General features: G+C 42.4%; 1 protein-coding gene across 2 annotated transcripts in view; it reads left to right on the top strand.

Annotated features, from left to right (window-relative positions):
• XRCC4 (X-ray repair cross complementing 4) overlaps positions 1-20,981 on the top strand; it is a 351,886-nt gene that overhangs the window by 227,806 nt on the left and 103,099 nt on the right. For both annotated transcript variants that reach the window (XM_044276015.1, XM_044276016.1), the window contains exon 7: positions 17,010-17,166. In XM_044276015.1, coding sequence (XP_044131950.1) covers positions 17,010-17,166 — 157 coding nt within the window. The remainder of the gene's footprint in view (positions 1-17,009; positions 17,167-20,981) is intronic.

The following is a 20,981-nucleotide window of genomic DNA, read 5'->3' as shown; positions in this document are numbered from 1 at the left end:
TTGCCCTTCCTCTGATCCGTCAGAACAATAACCCCTTAAAAAACGGATCCTGTCTGTTGAGCATCTATTTTCACATGGTCAACATTTGGTCAGTAATCCATCAGTATTGCTGAAGCCCAAAAAAAACTGGAGTGGATCCAAAACAGAGATGACACCTTAATGGAATATTGGCATGTCTTCTGTGTTCTGTACTCACTCCTACTTTTGCCTACCAAATCATAAGTCAATTCTGATGCAAAATAGGGACCATTTCATACAGGCCTTACAACTGCTACATAGACAGGATCCGATGTGTGTCTCATTTTTCCTTCCTTCTGACAGATCAGAAGAAGGGTCAAATAAATAGTGATGTCGTCCAGGCCAAAAAGGCAAAATAGTGGCCCAGTCATGGAGTGTGGAGGGTGGGAACAGCATGAGAAGTCCACAGAGTGGTGAGGTGGCTGCAGCATGAGACCACAAAGTGGCCCAGTGACGTAGTGGTGTGCTGGCAGCATCATGTGGAGACCACAGAGTGTTGAGGTGGCAGCAGCATAGGAGACCACAGAGTGGCCCAGTGGCCTAGTGGTGAGATCGGGAGCAATACCAGTACCAGCTGAAGATGGGGGGGTGGCAGTAGAAGCACCTGGCAGCAGGTGGGTGGCAGCATCAGAATAGTAGCTGAAGCAGGTAGCCAGAAGAAACAGGTCTCTTTTGACTAAGTTTAGGTGTGGCAGCATGGATGATCTAGTCTGATGCATCAGGCACTGGTGTGTGGAAATCTTGATTCGTCTTCACAAAGATCAGTTTCTCCACATTGTGGGTGGACAGGCGAGTTCTCCTTGGGGTAACTATGGCCCCCTCCGCACTAAACACCTGCTCTGATGCCACAGTGCTGGCCGGGCAGGAAAGCTTGTCCAGGACAAACTCGCCCAGTTGCAGCCACAATTCGAGTTTGGCTTCCCAGTAGTCCCGGGGATGTTTGATGTGGGGTGGCAGGGTACACCTGGCGACTGACAAATAAAGTGGTCTCCTCAAAGGGCCCAAGCAAACGGCAGGTGTCACGCATGAGCTGCTACTGGCTAACATCGAAGTTACACAGGAGAGTACCTCTGTTCCTCCCCTGTGTGACTCCGTCCGCCAAGGCAAACTAGGTGCAGAACAGCGTGACACCATGTGCCCTGCTGGAGGAGCACTGCTGGACACCGCCGTGGTATGCTGGAAGAGCACTGTGAATTGTCCCTGCAGTGAAGGCTGAGTACACGGTGGAGGATGAAGAGGCAGAGGTGGACATGTCACAGGACGTCACCTGGCCAAGTTGCTGGTGTGGCTGGGCAGGAACCACATTTACCCAATGAGCCGTAAAGGGCATATATTGTCCTTGACCGTAGTTACAGCTCCACATGTCGGCGCTGTCGTTCACTTTGGCAGACACCGACAGGCTCAAGGACAGGCCCACCTTCTGTTCTACATATGTGTCCAGGGCTGGTACTGCCTTTTTGGCAAATAAATGACGGCTTGGGACTCTCCATCTCGGCTCTGCACAAGCCATCAGTTCTCTGAAAAATGCAGAGTACACCACTTGGAAAGGGAGGGACTGCAGCACCAGCAACTTGGCCAGGAGCACGTTCAGCTTCTACACCGTTGGATGAGTGCACGCATACTGTTGTCTCTTGGCAATCGCTTCGGTGATCAATACCTGACGAAATGACTGACTAGAAGGATGAGGAGCAGGAGCATCAGACCAGTAGATGATGGGAAGGACAGACAGCTCCCTTCGGCTGAGGTGGTGGAGCTTTGGCTGCATGAAATCGGGTGCATGCCACTGGGTGATGCAGCGGTTGCTGCAGCAGGCTTGACCACCACATCGGAGCCACTGTTGTCCCAGACCACTTTATGGTGACGCTGCATGTGTTGACGCAGGGCCATGGTGCCAACATTGGCACCCTGGGCATGCTTCACCCTCTGCCCACAAATTCGGCAAATGGCCATTTTCACCTCCTGAGGCGGCTTAACAAAGAATTGCCACACCGCCGAATATGGCATTTTCCCCTCAACACTACATACTGACTTCCTGCTACTGCTGCCTCCCTGAACCCCTCCACCGCTACTTTCCGTGCAAGTAGGCTCCTGCGTAGCGGGTGTTTTACCCCAGTCATATTTGGCTCCTGACTTCCCACTGCTGCCAACCTGCTGACTCACAGCCACGCTACCACCTTGCTGGCTCAGCTGCTGCCTTACACACAAGCTGACACCCTCTTCTCCTGATGATGATGAAACCCCTTCTTCACCCGGCTCCCAAGTGTGATTGGCTACACCATCATTATCATCCGCTACACGTCACTGATGTCCCAATAGTCTCAGGGCCAGGACCCTGACCGCTCGCAACACCTGCTCCCACGCGACTCTCATCATCACTACCTGCCCGCCTACCGGAGGAAGCAGCGGATGTCTCCTCCAAATCTTGGCTGGGCAGTAGCTGCTGACTGTCCTCTAGTAGTTCTCACTGAAAAGTGGAGCCGAGCCTTTGGCATATAATACTTCTCGCTCTGAGGGAACAGAAAATGACAGAGGCAGGTTGAGGACAGTTGGGTGCACAGGGCCTGCTCCCGGGCCAAGCCAACTAAACGTCGTGTCAGAGGAACCCACTGACTCTTGGCTGAGGGTGTCTGATGTCACTTGCGACGAAGTCGAAGACCGAGTCAACCATTCAAGCACCGCTGGGTTGCTTGTCAAGATACTACTGCTAGATGACACTGGGAGCTCAGGTCTCTCGCTGCAACTCCTGCTGCCCCCCCCCCCCCCCCCTTCTTCTGCTGCTACTTCTGCCTGTGCAACAGAAACATTTTGGCCACAGTTTTTTCCCTTTGAAGGGCCTGTCACTTGTTTGTCTGGCATACTGTATAATAAAAGAATTACATTAAACTTAAAATAATACACCCCAAAAAAAGGCTGTAGTACAATGTAACTTCACTGCATAATGGCAATTAAGACTTATTATTAATACCCCCCCACACTCCCCCCCCCCCAAAAAAAAAGTATAACAATCAAAATTTAACGCAGAACGGCTAATAAGACATATGTATATTTCCTATTAATACACCCGGTAAATGGCTGTATTATACAGCACTTGCACTCTAATAACAAGCAAGGCTTGCTGGAATTACTGAGCTATCATTTAGTGCAATTTTGATCCCTAGTTAGTGCAGCAAGGTGTAATAGAATCGCTCCTATTACCCAGGCTGTACATTCTCCTATTGTATCCTGTTCTCCTTTTATAGTGTAGATGGTGCCTCCCTACCCTTTCCCTACACTATGAATAATCTTTCCCTGAACTTCTAAACAGTTTTTTCAGCACAATGAAGTCTTTCCTAGCACTGTCCCTCGCACCTGCTGACGTCTCTCTCTGCACTAAGTACACTGTAAAATGTTAGCGTCCAAGATAGCTTAAGCTATTTTTAGGGCTGTGACATCACAACACGTGCAGCAGCCATGTGTTACCACGAAATTCGGCTATGAGCTGAGCGCTGCGATTGGCCAGCGCTACAGCATTGGAGAAAGAGACGCCGGCAGGTTCCCCTGGGTGGAGCCTAACTATGAACATACCGGAGGCTATAACCGGAGAACGGAGCGGCGCCCGGGGATAACAGTAAGTGCAGGGGGATCTCTGGGCGCCGCTTTACACGTCTGTATAGTCAGTTTAGATACTTTTTTCTGGTGAAAGGTCCTCTTTAATGATAATAATAATGGCAAGAACACTGTACTGCATGTGGACGCGACCTTGCTGACGCAAAGGAGACCATGATAAAGAGGACTCTCTTGTTCCTATAGCCGGCAGCCAGTTCTATTTCCCCACAGAAGTTGATGCTACCTAATGTGGTGCAATAGATCCATAGTGCCTATGTTTGTGTTTGAATGCCCATGACTTATTTTCATCCTGCAAATCTTGCACGCGGAACTGCTTTTGTCTACCGACACTATGGAGAAAAACTTCAAGATAGAAGATACTGGAACAGAGAAAGAGGCAGCCGAGCGTGGCTTAAGTCTGACTCGTTTTTGGCCTACGTCCACAGTATTATCAGCATCGCTAGTTCCCGAGTTGACTACATATCAAATCTGGCCATTTTTTGAGAGGTTTGCCACAGCTACCACTGGCCCTACCATCACCTTGGCTGTAAGTGCCAGTGCCACTACCACCTACACATCTATGCATGGGGTCTTCATCTCCCCCTGAGACTTTTCCTCATGGCAGTATCTTCCATAGCACATGGGGTTTTGTTTCCTCTTCTTCACAAAAAAGAAGGTGGCCCACTCAGAGGAGGCAGTAGTGAAGACAGAGATGTCAAAGGCTTCTCTGGTGCTGTAAGGAGGAGGAGCAGAAGGAATGATGTGACCCCCTGGCTCCAAGGCATGGTGTCAGATTTAGAGGTGACATTGATGTCATCCTGCTGTGACTGAGAGAAGTGAGCCATCCAGTTCACAGTCTTATCCTCTTTGTAGTCAGTAAAAATGTGGTGCATATACGAAAAGAAGAACTGTGATCTTCTTCTGCTGCTGCTACTACTACTAATGCTGTTACTGCTGTCTACACTACTGCAATGGTGTACATGACAGGATTGCAAGGAGAAAGCTGCTGCTCTCCAAAAGAACATTGCTGCCTTTCTGCTGTTTGTTAAACAACCTGGACAGCCAGAAGGCTATTGGAACAATGTTTTGTGCATGAATGAGAACAAAATAGAAAATTATCACTTAAATGAGAAGCGTTATGTTTGGAGAGCACTGTATTCCAGCATAAAAACCTCATACCATCTGTGAAACATGGTGGTATGGTTTTGGTTTGTTTTGCTGCTTCTGGACCAGGATGGTTTTCCAATACTAATGTAAAAATGAATTCTGAATTTTACTAGCAAATTCTGTAGCAAAATGTCAGGACATATGTCCATGAGCAGGATCTCAAGAGAATGTGGGTCATGCTACAAATAACCTAAGGACATAAGTCTTTCTAGCAAAGAATGTTTAAAGAAGAATAAGGTTAGTTTTGGAATAGCCAAGTCAAAGTCCTGACCTTAATCCAATAGAAATGTAGTGGAAGGACCTGAAGCAAGTAGTTCATTGGTGGACAGGAAACCCATCAACATAGTTTATACTGTTTTACATGGAAGAATGACTAAAATTCTTCCAAGCCTGATGTGGAGGACTAAACAATTACTGGAAACGTTTAGTTGCAATTGTTACTGCATAAATCACTCCGATAGGTGCACCACAATGATATGCAACTGACAACACTGGCTTTAAGAACTGAGACTTTAGCCAATGTATTCCAGTCAGGAACACATCGGAGCCCTTTTGCACCACCGTCAAGGTATCTCAGACTGGCATGGGTTCCTACCAGTAGACTACCTACGGTGTGTGAACACGGTCTGAGAGGTGCTAAGATACAACTTACAGCCAAGCTCCCACATACCTCTATAGTGAAATCACTCAGGTAGTCGGAGAGTTGGTAAGGCTCTAAGCCCCACCTGTGACATAGGCTACCAGTGACACAGAATGCTACTAGTAGTAGGCAATGACACATTCTAAACATATCATGAAAAATAACTGAAATAAAGTGGCCTGAATGGGAGGAAATGCTCAAAAACCTCAAACACTGTGGCGTGTTTATAACCGGGGGAGCAATTCCTCCGCATGTGATCCGTTGTTAATGGAAATCCCCAGCAAAAATGCATACAATGGAGGATGTTGGCAGCGGACCACATGCACCACAATGGCATCCTACACAAGATGGATATTTTGTGTGGATGCAAATATAAAAATACATGAATTACTGCGAAAGGTTGTCAGTTGCATATCATCCTGGTGCACCTTTCGCAGTGATTTATGTATTTTTATATTTGCATCCACGCATTATTCCATCTTGTGTAGGATGCCATTGTGGTGCATGTGGTCCGCTGCCGACATCCTCCATTGTATGCATTTTTGCTGGGGATTACCGTTAACAACGGATCACATGCGGAGGAATTGCTGCCGTCTCACCTCAAAAATCATATTCTGAGCGGACACCGAACGGACCCCATTATAGTCTATGGGGTTTTTAGGCTCCGTTACGCTCAGTTATCTGCAGAATCTGTCCTTTCTGTTTTTCAGAAAGGAGAAACTGTGATGTGATAGGAGCCTTGTGTAGTTTTAGATCAAATTAATACAGCAATATAGAAAATTATGAATGATTCATAAACTGTCAAGCACCACTGTAGGTATTCTCCTTTGCAGTTATTGCTCCTAGAGATTAATATAATGTGAAACAGAAAGTACTAAAGGGTCTGTAGTACAAAGCCATAGTGACTTATTGTACCATCATACAGCACATTTTTAGGAAACGGACATCCAAAACTATCTGCTACTCTTCAAAAAACCACACATAAAAACAATCACACAGTTCCAAGAAGTTGTTGTTTGTTCTTTACTTTACTTGGTTATTTAAAATAAAGTAATACAACTTTCTGTGAAAATTATTTGACAATAAATGGTTGCTATAAACAGAGTTTATGAATAATTTATATCACATCAATTATGTGTGTTCAAGAATCATTGTGTAATACTACTGCCCCTTCTCCAGTGTTGATTCATAGGACAGAATTGGTGACTACAGGACTACCTTTCCCTATGAATGTCTGGTTGTAGCATAATTTCATTTTAACTCGATTCAGGATTACTCTGCTATGCTAAAACCACATGGGCAAAGGAGAAAGAATTATATAAGATAAATGTTGTATCATTTCATCTAGAGGGTTTGATTATTTTCATCTAGTGGGTTTGCAGATCTTCTTAAATCTATAAATTTGTCTAAACCCTAATTTACAACCGTCACACTCCATAGTTTAACAAACAGCCACAAGACTTCATTTCAAGTATTACTTGTTCCCAAGCTTCCCAGATTGCACGGATAAACCATTAATCAAGAAAATTGCATCAATAAATTATAATAGCAGCTGTTACCACTTAATCAGAATCCCGGGATATCAATTTTTTTTTTCTTTGCACATGGATATAATTATTTAGCAACTATTGCTACTGTTAGATCCCTATAAACTGACTGACCACGACCATGAGGTCACTATACCGCTGAGAAGACATATCATAATTAGCTTTTTCTAATAGTAATGCAAGTGTAATCGTCAATTAATACAGTAAATAATTAACAATAACAAACTTAATCTATCGTCTTTCTAACCATGCAAAATCACCAATCTACCCATCCCAAGCAAAGGCTTTTCTTCAATTATTCCATCCATTCAAAGACATTGGCTGCAGTTTGTGAGCATCCACTAGAGGTGAGTACTGGAGAGAATGGATACATTCTCTGTACAGTCTTGTGAAAAAAGATGGCATTAAAAATTATAAGACCATATAAAGTAACTGTAAGAGAATACTTTTTTATTAAAAGGAAACGGCTTTATATTTTTCCAATTCCTCACCTTGCAGTTTTCATTAGTGCTTTAAAGGGGTTATCCAATAATATATAATGATGACGTACCTCAGAATAGGTCATCATTATCAGATTGGTGGTGGTCCAAGTTCCAGCACCCCACCGATCAGCTGTTACAGGAAGCTGCCGCACTCACCAGAGCTCTGATGAGAGCAGCAACCTCCCGGCAGTTCTCTGTACATTGTATAGCAGTTGTCTTGGTATTGCAACCCAGCCAAAGCCACTTCAAAGTAGGCCATGTGACCTCTGTACGTTGATGTCACTTGGCCTCGGAAGAGGCTGCGGTGCTTACTGAGCGCCCAACCTCTTCCAAAAGCTGATCTGCGAGGGTCTGTTTCATAGGTCGGGAATTAACTTATAGGAGAGATAGCGACCTTTCAACTGCTGGCATGAGAGAGAGCTTTCTTTTATTTTTGTAGAGAGAACTAATATGCCTACTCATTTTCTGGTAAATTGACCCCCTAAGGATTATTATCTTGGAGGAATTTGTAGCGTCCGACAAGAAGAATTCAATCTGTCTATATATTATGTGCACCCAGAGCAGATCTGCACAGAGGGTTTGGCATCACCCATAAACATTAGATGTTGATGAGTCTCACTGAAATCAACAGCATCTTCTGATAAAGGTCTATGGCAGCTTTTGTAGCTGACTCTACTGATAATACAGTTTATTGGTGAGCAAGTTGTTGATAGGTAAAGCCAATCAAACACTTGTTTGGATAAGATCTATGTCTCCAGACCAGCCCCTCTTTAAAAGCACGCTTGGCTTTGCCAGCCATGCATGTATTGTGAATGGTAGAGAGGAGAAAGCTGCTTCCAGAAATCGCTCGCAGGCAGCTTATTTTCCGAGAAGAAAAGGATCGGGCAAGTTGAAATCCAACATTCTCAACCCTTCTCTCCCTTGATATCTGCGATCAGGGGAGAATCAGGATTCCCGGATGCACATTCCAGGGTTGGCTGATACTACTGAAATTAGTGGGTTTGGCCGGCAACATACAGTATAATGTGTATGGTCAGCTTAACAATGTAACTTTTCACTGACAAAAATATAGTGGTGCGGTAAATTTGTTAGTGATTTGTTTATATACTGTAGACTTTATATTCAGAAGGGAATTTTATAAAGGTCATATTAGTTTGTATACCGCAGTACTCGTATTGACTGCCAGTAAAGACAATTATCATAAAATAATTTGTTTTTCCAAAAAGTGTGACTGCGGTTGAGGATAAGTGTATATTATGTTATTTCAGAAAATCAGCATGAACTGCAGAGAAACTGCTGCGCACATATTGTGATATATCCTGCCAAGAAAAGTTAATATTACATGTTACTCTCCATCAAGAGAACATAAGACACCATAGTATGCAGGAAAATAATTATTTGTTTCCTTCAGATTCAAGAAGTATGTGGAAATGATTCCTGGAAGAGAATTCCTGGATATCATTTGTCAGGATCTATCACTTCAGTCCATGTTCTATATTTCTTCATCTAAAGCTATACACATTAGGACCAATTAATCTATCAATATATTTCTGGGATGTGAGAGGGGGCCAAGTACCCAGAGTTCTCCATTGCAAGATATCCTACTGTAATTGTGTAAGAGGAGGAGGTAAAACTGTATACTCCCAATTAGTTGAGATATATCTTAAATTGACCCTGCATGATTTCTTGCTAGCACTGCTGATCAGTGAGACATCTTCCTGTCATTGGAATCCTAGATGCCACAGAGGCCAAGCTTAAAGTTCAGTTTGTGGTAAAATGTTTATGTATAGTGCCAAGTGCGTCTAGTTGTCAAAAATGCTCAAAGCTCCCATGTGGGATTCATTCTTATTCAATTCTCAATAAATCAGTATGAAAATAAGACCATATATGAACTGCTTAATCTAGAACATGTACTGTACAACAACTTACATTTGTATCTGTAAAGAATAAATCAAGGCAACTGGACTTACTGTAGATTTCTTGAAAACGTTTCACTCGTTCTTCCAACAAGCTTTCTCAATTCTGAGTGACTGTACAAGAATTCTCTGGGAATAAATATGTAACTGAATCAACATCTGGTAATTATACCCAGCATGGGGTCAGAAGTCAGTATACCCAGCATGGAGTCAAAGGTGTTGATACCATTATCCTAATTGGAGTCAGTAGGTGATATTGACATCCCAGAAAAAGGTGTCAAGACAGCATTGTATGTGGCAGACAATAGATGTCTAACCCCCCCGCCTCTATTCAAGCTTGGCTTCTCAATTGTTACGTAGATGGCCTCCTTCACACCTCGTTTGTACCAATCGGCCTCCTTATCCAAAACACGTACTTGACTGTCTTCAAAGGTGTGACCTGTTTCTTTTAGATGTAAGTACATGGCTGAATCTTGACCAGAGGTTTTGTCTTTTCTATGCTGAGCCATACGCTGATGTAGTTGTTGTTTTGTTTCGCCGATATACAGTTCTGAGCATTCCTCGTTGCACTGGACTGCGTACACAATGTTGTCCATCTTGTGTTTAGGCGTTGGGTCTTTTGGGTGAACCAGTTGTTGCCTCAGTGTGTTGCTGGGTTTAAAGCAGACAGGGATGTGATGTTTATTAAAAATCCGTTTTAGTTTCTCAGACACCCCAGCTACATATGGGATAACCATATTCTTGCATCTGTTATGCTTCTCGCCCTCACTGCTAGTGCTCTTTCTTCTCCTTCCTTCTGTTTTGACAAAGGCCCAATCTGGATACCCACAAGTTTTAAGTGACCCTCTGAGGTGTTTGAATTCCTTCGCCTTGGCCTCTGTGCTGGTGGGGATTTTCTCTGCCTGGTGGTGTAGAGTCTGGATGACTCCCAGTTTGTGGTCTAGAGGATGGTGGGAATCAAATAGCAGGTACTGGTCTGTGTGTGTTGGTTTTCGATAGACCTCTATTCCCAGCTTCCTTCCCTCTTCCACTGTTATAAGACAGTCCAGAAACGCCAGTTTGTTGCTCTGCATATCTTCCCGCGTGAAATTGATGTTATGATCCACTAAGTTGATGTGGTCGGTGAAAGCCTGTAACTCGTGTTTATGAATTTTAACCCAAGTGTCATCCACATATCTGAACCAATGACTCTGTGTAATTCCCTTTCTACTTCCTCCATATACAGGTTCGCTACAATAGGTGAGACTGGCGATCCCATAGCACAGCCATGTTTTTGCTTGTAGAACTTGTCCTTATACTTGAAGTAAGTGGTACTCAGACAAAGGTCCAGTAAGGCACACACTTGGTCTGGGCTAAGTTCTGTTCTGCAGCCTAAGGTGTTGTCTAGTAGCAACTGTTTCCTGACTGTTTCAATTGCCTCTGTAGTGGGTATGCAGGTAAAGAGGGATGTAACATCATAGGAGACCTGTGCTGTGAAATCTGCTACTTTCCTCCACGTTTCAGTGGGTAGCTGCAAAGTCAGGTCCTCTTCCAGCTGACTGATAGTTTGTTTCAAGGCTTCAACTGTGAAATGGGTCTGTCCTACCCGTTCATTTAGTAGTTGCTTCTGGGCTTTTTGTAGAATCATCTCAGCTCTGTGACCCTTCATCTTGGAGTCCAAACGGATTCTGCATGGTAGCAGCCCCTGTTTTCAGCATCTGAGGTTGAAACGCAGGTGGTTTCTATAGTCTGCCAGTTTTCTTGCTATCTTTTCATATTCTCGTACAAGTTTAACGGTTTCCCCACCAAAATGTGTTGCAATATGTCTGTGAAGGTTCTCATTTATCCAGGTCATGGTATATCTGTAAAGAATAAATCAAGGCAACTGGACTTACTGTAGATTTCTTGAAAACGTTTCACTCGTTCTTCCAACAAGCTTTCTCAATTCTGAGTTACATATGATTCAGTTACATATTTATTCCCAGAGAATTCTTGTACAGTCACTCAGAATTGAGAAAGCTCATTGGAAGAACAAGTGAAACGTTTTCAAGAAATCTACAGTAAGTCCAGTTGCCTTGATTTATTCTTTACAGATATATCATGAACTGGATAAATGAGAACCTTCACAGACAACTAACATTTGTATTTCACTTTTTTCACCCATGGGACTCAATGTTCATTTGTTCATCCTCTAATATCCACTAGGGTCAGTTTGCTAAAATTGTTTATTCAACACTATTTCAATAGAGAAAAAACAGCACACATAAAATAAATATATAGGAAGAACGAACAAACATAAAAATAAATATCACATTACTTGGGTGTCTCCAATCAAAATGGAGACCAGTATAGGGTAAGTTTAGTATGTTCCCATATCTCAAAGCAGTCAAGAAAATATGTGAGAAAAAGCATCGTCTAGTGAAAGCTACTCCATGTGGGATCGAAAGTAAACTCAAAAGGGAAATAAGGAGCAGCCAGATAAGAAGTGGGAGATAAATAATGAGAAGGAAGAGAACAAGAAGGGGGAAAAAAGGAGAAAGGGACCATAAATAAAGATTTGTAGGGTTTCCAGTTTAGTAACCCCCACCACAGACCCCTTGTCTGCAGCAGGATACTTTTGATTACCCATCCAAAAGGTCTTGTCAATCCCGGGGAACCTGAAAGAGTATTCAGGAAGTCCAGACAGACAAATAAATGGTTAGCATCCAGAGGAATGCAATAAGTTCCTCCATTTCCTAAATATAGATCCAATGGACCAGAGAAAGTAGTGAGGTAAATTTCAAAAGGGTTGGGATGCAAAATTAAGCAGGATTAATAAAATGTTTTAAGCTCAATTTACGGTACTGTAACACTCGGAGTAAAGTCTGCTCACCAGAACCACATCGGCAGCATAGTAGTGATGTGGATGGGGACATTTTATGCAGCTTAGAAGGAACAAGATGCTATTGGTTCAAAAGCTTATATCCTGCTTCCTAATATTTGCTAGCAATAGAGGACTTATGAGCAAGCTCAAGTATTTCTCCTTATTTGTTCTTAGAAAAAGTATACACAAGGTTTATCTCCCAATTGTCAAGGTAGACTGATGATGTTTTTAAGCCTAAATGAATGTAGAAATCTGACATTGAGTAGTGGACAGGACTAGAGCCAGAATGTACAGTACCTTCTTAAACGGCATGAGAGGTCTACTGAGATAGGGAGGGAAAATAAAATATAGCATGGCCTTCCAAGACTCACATGGGCCGAGTTAGTACAGTAGCTCACCATAGGAGAAGCAGCAGTCACATGATCTGAGGTGTAGTGCTTGACTCTTCTCTACAGCACGCAATAACGTTAAAGAACCTGGAGAAGTAACCTCTGGAAGCAATGAGATACCTAGAATAAAAAAGACTGGAGATGGAGCATGAGAAATCTGTTCTATTGAGAATAGACTTATGCACAAAAAGGTTTTGTACCTGTAGTTGGGTGGGATTTCATAGCAGGAGAGCGGGAGGTCTAACCAAAGAATCAAATGGTGGGATAGAGGAAAACTAATTTTCTGTAGAAACCTAATGTTTAGTAGGGCAATGTTGGCATCAAAATGTATATTTTGGGAAACAAGGTTATATCAATATAGAGATTTAATAAGGCATCATTGTAAAGACAAGGGTGACACCAGAGAAGTATGGAACATTGCACGATGTGAAAAAGTGATTAGATTTGCACTGGAGGAGTGAATGAGGAGCGCCACTGCAAGATTTACAAAAAATGCTATATTCTTGAGTGAATGTTTCTAACCTGGGAGTAAAATGTAAAGTCTTTTACATCTGGAAGTACAGTACACCATACTGTATCTCTATCAGTTGATGAGACATAGTGAGGGCCAATTTTTTCACGTATAGAAGATCTGGCAGATTATTGGGAACTAAGCAGATAAGAGCTTCATTTACATGCAGCGGTCACCTCCGATTTATGGGGACAAGCGATCAAAATTGTGATCGCTTATCCACATAGAAATTACTGCACAGTAGATCATTGTTTTGACAGAACTATCTGTTGCACAGGGACAATGATTTTAGGTTCCGGTAGAACGACAGGATCACCAGATGAATGAGCTCCTTGATCAGGTGATTGCTGGCACCTTTCTCACAGGCAGATTATAGGGAACAAGTGTTAATACAAAGGTTCATTCCCGATATTTGATAATCTGACAATCGGTATAGGGAACAAGTGTTAATACAAAGGTTCATTCCCGATATTTGATAATCTGACAATCGGTCAGTGTGAATGGACCTGAGGACCAGAGTTGAGGAACACTGCTGTAGATGGTGTAAAATTAGGCTGTCTAGACCTGCACCAGATTTATCACAGGGGCTCAGGCCCGATTTATAAATTTGTTGCATGGATAGACACTTTTGTCTAATTCAGTGCCAACTATTGGCTGGTTTACAATAGACAGAATTGAAGGCTATGATTATGGTGCAGTTTTAGCTTAAAACGCCACATCTCACACTACTCCTCTTTTCCTTTGAAGTCGCGCCCCTTTGTCAAACTGGACAAGTTTCTCTAAACCTATATACTCCAAATCATGCTACTTCTTGTCGCGATTAAAGCTAAAATCTAGGTGCACTTACATTAGTAAATATGGACCACAGTGTTTATTCAATCAATATGCTGTATAAAACTAGACTCATTATTGGTTTTAACTCTAGTATCTACATCATGTACACTTTTTCTTTCCGGCTGCAAGTGGTTTCAGCACCTAAAGAGGATTTTGAGAAAATGGAAAGATATAGAATGTAAGAAAGGAAACATCAGGGCAGATAAGAAGGAAGACAGAGTGATTGAGGAGGTGGTGGAGATTCCATTTTAAGTGCTTGAAATTACATCTTATGTCCAGTTATCAAGATGTATTCTACATACTGTGGTAAACTCATTTACGTACAAGTTAAACCTTTTTATGAGATATACAGCAACAATTTCCCTTTACTGAGGTGATATGGATGTCAACAGATCTTAAGAGTTCTCCTTGTGATTCCCGGTTCTTTATTCATCTTATCAGAACACCTAAGAAAGCAAGACTTCTCCTCCAAGAATGTAGTTATCTTTAAGAAAGGAAGATTAACCGAGACAAGTTGACAGTTAATGAGTGGGGGACAGTGGTGTGTTTGTGAACTTGAAAGATTACCTCTGATTAGACGTTTCATTCAGTTCATGGGAGCTGTCTTCAGTACGTCTACTACTCCCGCATGTTCTGTATTTACACAAATCCATCCAATTTTAAACTTCTGTGTATAAAGTTCCAGTTTTCTAAAACCATCTTCTGAGGAAAACCAGGATGGCAACGTGTGATGTGCAGCTTTGAACATGGAGAACACTTTTGAGTAAAACTATCTCCACTCAAATTTCTTTATACAAAAATCTGAATATAGCAGTAAAAGGGAGAAAATGTGGCATCATTGTTTGTTTAACCCACATAGGATACCACAAGGCAGGAAATAAGATGTAATTTTACTTATCTAGATGTGCTAGAATGGAATTTGTGGTGTGACATCCACTGTCATTCCCCCGAGGCAGCTCGGGAAAGCCATTCCAGGGAATATTGGAGACAGTAATGTTGTTATAGACAGCAACATATTCTTCTTGTTAATAATGTATTAACTTTTTCTGTGAGTAAACACATTGTATGCCAAGTGGATGTCATAGAGAGGTGTCTCTCCCAGCAACCCTTAACTATGGGTCAAAATGGGGAGCCATTCTGTGAATAGCCAGCTTGCTATGGCTGTCTGGCCAGATGCGTCTTTCTTTCAGCAATAATATCTGTTCAATAGGGGTAAGAGATGGTGACCAGCATCCTGTTTAAAATTAGACAGTCCCTTTTTCAATTTTATTTTTCAGGAGTGTGTGTTAGGGCTCTTTCACACTTGCGTTCTTTTCTTCCGGCATAGAGTTCCGTCGTCGGGACTCTATGCCGGAAGAATCCTGATCAGTTTTATCCTAATGCATTCTGAATGGAGTGAAATCTGTTCAGGATGCATCAGGATGTCTTAAGTTCCGGAACGGAACGTTTTTTGGCCGGAGAAAATACCGCAGCATGCTGCGCTTTTTGCTCCGGCCAAAAATCCTGAAGACTTGCCGCAAGGCCGGATCCGGAATGAATGCCCATTTAAAGGCATTGATCCGGCCTTAAGCTAAACGTCGTTTCGGCGCATTGCCGGATCCGACGTTTAGCTTTTTCTCAATGGTTACCATGGCTGCCGGGACGCTAAAGTCCTGGCAGCCATGGTAAAGTGTAGTGGGGAGCGGGGGAGCAGTATACTTACCATCCGTGCGGCTCCCGGGGCGCTCCAGAGTGATGTCAGGGCGCCCCAAGCACATGGATCACGTGATCGCATGGCACATCATCCATGCGCATGGGGCGCTCTGACGTCATTCTGGAGCGCCCCGGGAGCCGCGCGGATTGTAAGTATACCACTCCCCCGCTCCCCTCTCCTACTATGGCAACCAGGACTTTAATAGCGTCCTGGGTGCCATAGTAACACTGAAAGCATTTTGAAGATGGATCCGTCTTCAAATGCTTTCAGTACACTTGCGTTTTTCCGGATCCGGCTTTCCGAAAAGTTCATTCAGCAGCACAGGGGAGAAGGAAGCAGTCTCTTCCTCCCCCCTGTGCTGCTGCTGCCCCTACCACCAATGAGGAAAGACAGGCGGAGGAGGGGAGAGGCCGTGGCCACTGCTCCAAAAATGACGACAACTGCAAGCGTCGGCTGCAGAATCACATGGCCGGTACCCGACCTCTATGACAGGGAGCTGCGATCAGCGGCAGTTAACCCCTCAGGTGCGGCACCTGATCTCCTATGCGGGGAACGCCATAACAGAAAAAAATATAAAAATAAAAACTGCTATTCGCCATTTTTTTTGTCACCCCAAAAAATAGGATAGGACTGTTCTATTATGGGTGGGAAGTTCCATAAAATGCGGAATGCATGCGGCTTTTTTTGCGTATGGTATCGAGTATCGCAATACTTTTTTATGGTATCGAAATTGAATCAAAATTTTGGTAGTGTGACAACCCTACAAGAAATATGATGCTCAGAATGAGCTCCATATTTCAACTTTTTGCAACATAGAAGTTGGATAAACTGGATGACAGCATTACTTTTCTTATTAAATGATTCCTCCATAAATAAAATGCTGAACTTTTACTGGAGATCCATACTGGTGGCCTGCGATGTCTGTGCATATTTTCTGTTTGAACCTAATCTTACACAACTTTGGAAGTCAGCAGTTAATTGTCTCATATTTAGATTTTATTGGTACTGTTTTTCACTGTTTCTGTGCCTTTGTTTCTGTGCTCCTTAATTTTTGTTAATATGCCATTATACTAATCACAGCCTGCAGTGTTCAATGTTTTACAGATTTTCTGTTCTGGAAATTGGTAGTTGTGAGACATTTTGTTGTTATATGTTTGATTTATTGTATCTAACAATTTGTCTGTTGAACTTAAAAATAATGTTTCTTCATGTATTCCAGGCAGTCATAAAATATATTGGTTTGTTCAATTATATATTTTTTATATAAAAATCCAATGCAGTAAGCCGTTTAGAGGTCACAAAAGATGTAATAAATTATAGTTTTTATGTATCAAATGTAGAATTACAGATTACTAAAAAAAAAATCTTTTAATTTAATTTTTCAGCTCCACCATCAATATCCAGACGGCGATCTCTTTTAAGCAGCCCTGATGATTCTCCAGATATTGCTCCAAGCAGAAAGCGAAGGCAACGGGGACAAAAAGAATATTACACACAAATGAAGGATACAATTTCACAAATTGAAGATCAAGAGGACCTAAGGTACAGAACTTTAAAGGTTTCTCTTAGAAAAACTCTATAAAGCAAAGGGGTGGTTGTGTACAGTAGCTGTGAGAATCCCTGTAAAATCAGTGGCTGCTATTAATGATAAGTGAAGTTATAAAAAATTCAATTTGTCAACTTCGCCGAAGTTCGGCAAGAAATTTGATTTGTTCCTAATTAATTTGTCACATATCTATAAATAATAACTCAGGTATACCCAGGCCACACTGCCTTAGGGTACGGCCACAAGTATAGTCTGCAACTTTAAACAGGGGATGTTGCTGGTATGGGGTTTGGCTGGTTAGGTTGGGGGGGCAATATGCATATTATTGCTGTTCTTTCTGCAATCTCCTGCAGGTTATTTGACAGTAAACACTGAATATTAATCGGCTCTGGCATACCCACTTCTCCAACCCCAGCGTGCTCCTGCTCTAGAGATGGGAGCCCTTCTTCTGCCATGTGCTTTTCCTCCTTTTCTACATCATCTAATACCAATGAGAATACAGTATGCCATCAGGAGCATCCAACTCCTCCTCTCTCTCTCTGCATCTTGCTGACTTTTCTAGGACATGCAGACTTTGAAGGATAATTTGGAAGAAGTAAAGCCAGCAAAAGATTAGAATGGTCATCATTACGATCTGGCCTCCCTTAGGGGTGCAGATTGGATGGTATTGGTTGGCACGCTGGCAATGGTACAATAAAGGCTTCTATCGTATTGGTACTGAATTACATATCTTAGTTTATGGCTGATGTAGGAGTAAGTAATTGTTGGAATAAATAAAACTGACTCAGCATAAGTTTCCCTGCAGTCTTCCTGTACTCACCCTCTCCAATATTCTTCTATTAATCATTTTCAGTAACACTTTCCCTAGTCCATGAGCGCTTTCCACATCTCTCCCTGTGCTCTGCTCACAGGACAATGGCGGGATGAGGGTTTTATAGGGCTGTGACATCACATGGGACGGCTATCTGCGGATTGGCTGGCCTTATGGCATTATGGGTGATCTTGCATTCCCTGGCTTGTCTCCTCTACACTTTTCGCTTTCTAACACGTGCAGCCGCCATTTTAGGAAAAGTGAATCGTTAGCATGAAGCGCAAGGAAATTCGGATTCATTTAGAATCAGTTTTCCTAAACTTCGGAGAGAATTCTGCTTCGGATGCTTTGCTCAACACTAACTGCCATATAATCCCCAACTCACAGAACTCACTAGGGTCAGTTACATAGGAAGCCAATATACCTATTTTGTATAATTTTTGGAGTGTGGGAGGAAACTGGAGAACCCAGAACACAGGAAGAACCTACAGACTCCATGCAGATGTTACCCATGCTGAGGTTGGAGCCCAGGACTCCAGCACTGCAAGGCACAAGTGCTAACCACTAAGCTACCATATTGCCCTTGTACATGTCTTGGACTGGTTTTGTAGCACAAACCTATTAAAGTGAATATTTCTTATTTTATTTTTGTATAAATTGATAATGTTAAAAGGAACTATGACTTTTTTCATATAAAGCTGTGCTAGACCAGTGTAAAGGCCCCTTTACAAAGCTAGACATAGCATACAATTGTTGGGCAGAAAGCGTTCCTTTCTGGCAATTGCCTGCTTGTCAGAGGAGGAGACCCCTGCATTTACATGCACGGATGCCCTCCACAGTTTGTGGAGGAACAATCATTAATGCCATCACTCCACCCCATACATAATCATTGTTTGCCAGCAGCAGAGCGTGTTCGGACAGCATGATCTGCTGCCTGCAAACTGATTTAGGTGACCACACAAACAATCATATTAAAAGATGAATAAGCGTTTCACTTGTCGGTGTCACCTTTACACCGACAGATTATCACTAATGAGCGTACCTATGAATGCTTGTTAGCGATTATCTGGGCTTTAGGGTATGCACACACAGACTTTTTTTCTGGGATGAAAAAAATTACTGATTTCTAGGATGCGGTTTTGATTCAGACACTGCTTTTATGCTTTCTTTGCGGCTTTTATATGGTTTTTCATCCTGTGTATTTAATTGGGAACTGACATGTCACTTCTTTTTTGTACGCACGGTTTTTAAAGCTGCAAGTGGAATGAAAAAAATGTTGTATGCATTAACAAGCATTTTCTCCCTTTAATTCAATAGAGATGAATTGCAAGTGTTTTAGGCACGGAATCCACGCTAAAATCCACATTAAACAGACTCCAAAACTCCCAAATGTCCCTCTTTTGGAGGGGCAGTCCCTCTTTTTAACCCATTTCCCCTGTCCCTCTATTTGATCTGAGTTATAGATTTTTATTATTGCATTTACAATATTGATCCAGAAAGTGTTTTGCTGATTACCATGTGCATATTAGAGCCCTCCTTGTATATAATTTCATTATTTGATACAATAATGAATGCTCAGCCTCAGAAAGTCCACCTGCAGGCTTTAGGCGGCCTGCTCGCCCGACACACTGTCTTCAGCTTTCAGCCCACACACAGGCCTCAGATCTCAGCAGAGTTTGACACAGCTCCAGTGTCATAGAGGAGTAATCCACCCCCCTGATACTGCTGGCAGTTTTTTATAGGCCTGTCAAAACCCGGCCTGGACCATGGGGAGTAGTCACCCACCCAGCACTTTGATTACTCCCAGTAAGAGGTGTTCCGGATCAGCTATTTACAGCCATACTAGATAGCAAGATGTCAAACAGGAACTGCTGCTGACACATGAAAACTGGCTCTTACTCCACCGAGGCCAGGAACCTCGGTGACACATACCTATCATCTACGATGATTACTTGTACCTTCTCACAACTAATAAGGGGCATGAACCTCACAACAGTCCAGAATACAGACTGGTGTCTCTTGGTTTGGCTGATATGAGTTAATTTGCATACTTTTTTTTCTTATAGAGCTTTTCCTGAAAAATAAGTCATGTGAAACAGTATGCCCCCTGAGACTACAGTTTTACTTGTTTTTGGTATAATGCTCAGATCCACATTGCTGCTAAACATTTTAACATTTTTGGATTTGTTATGAAAATTATTTTTTATTGCTCCCTAAAGTGACTCTCCAGACTCCCCCTTGTATGTCTGATAGTCACCATTTCTTCTCATTATTGGTTTAGTAACCTGTATTTTTTTAAACACACTGTAAATAGCACATTGTTACATTAAAAAAATGATGGCAAATACACTCACAATACATAACCTTGACATACATATTTGATGTCCCTGTGCCCAGCAAACAGCTCAGGTTTTAACCTGCATTATAAAAATCTGTCCATCCTTGCTTTTATCAATGTCATCCGCACTAATTTCCGGGGAAGACATGTTTATACCCTGCAGGGAGGAGGAGCAGCCTGAGCCAGTGATAAGACAGGAAGCATGTCTTAGACTCCCTGTAGGCTAAGATGTAGTCACAGACACAGCTCTGCTGTACTGAAGCTGAGCTAAGAAGCAGCGAAGTAGCATTGACTGAAAAAAAAAATAGCGAGTTTGCATAAGCTTTAGATATCTTTTTCAGCTTATAGATGGACATACCCTTAAATCATAATAATAAGAAATTGTGTATGGGACATGGGTTATTATGAATTTTGGGCTGTCAACAGATGTCATTCTCTTAAATAAAACTTTAAGGAATAGCTTTAGATACAGTTCATAATTTGACATGTGTAAAGTTGCATTTAATCTTTGTTTTCCACCTTAAATTATAGCTTGAATGAAAGACCAGGTCAGATGTAGCAGGTTTCTGGACAGTCCGTGCGGTGAACAAACTGTCTGCTCTTCTCCCTTTTCAGGCTACTGATGTAGAATGCAAGAGTCAGGGACGCTACGTCCTAGTTCA

This window comes from Bufo gargarizans, chromosome 1 (genome assembly GCF_014858855.1).
Source record: "Bufo gargarizans isolate SCDJY-AF-19 chromosome 1, ASM1485885v1, whole genome shotgun sequence".
NCBI classification, from domain to species: domain Eukaryota; kingdom Metazoa; phylum Chordata; class Amphibia; order Anura; family Bufonidae; genus Bufo; species Bufo gargarizans.
This window is presented reverse-complemented; position numbering and strand designations above follow the sequence as displayed.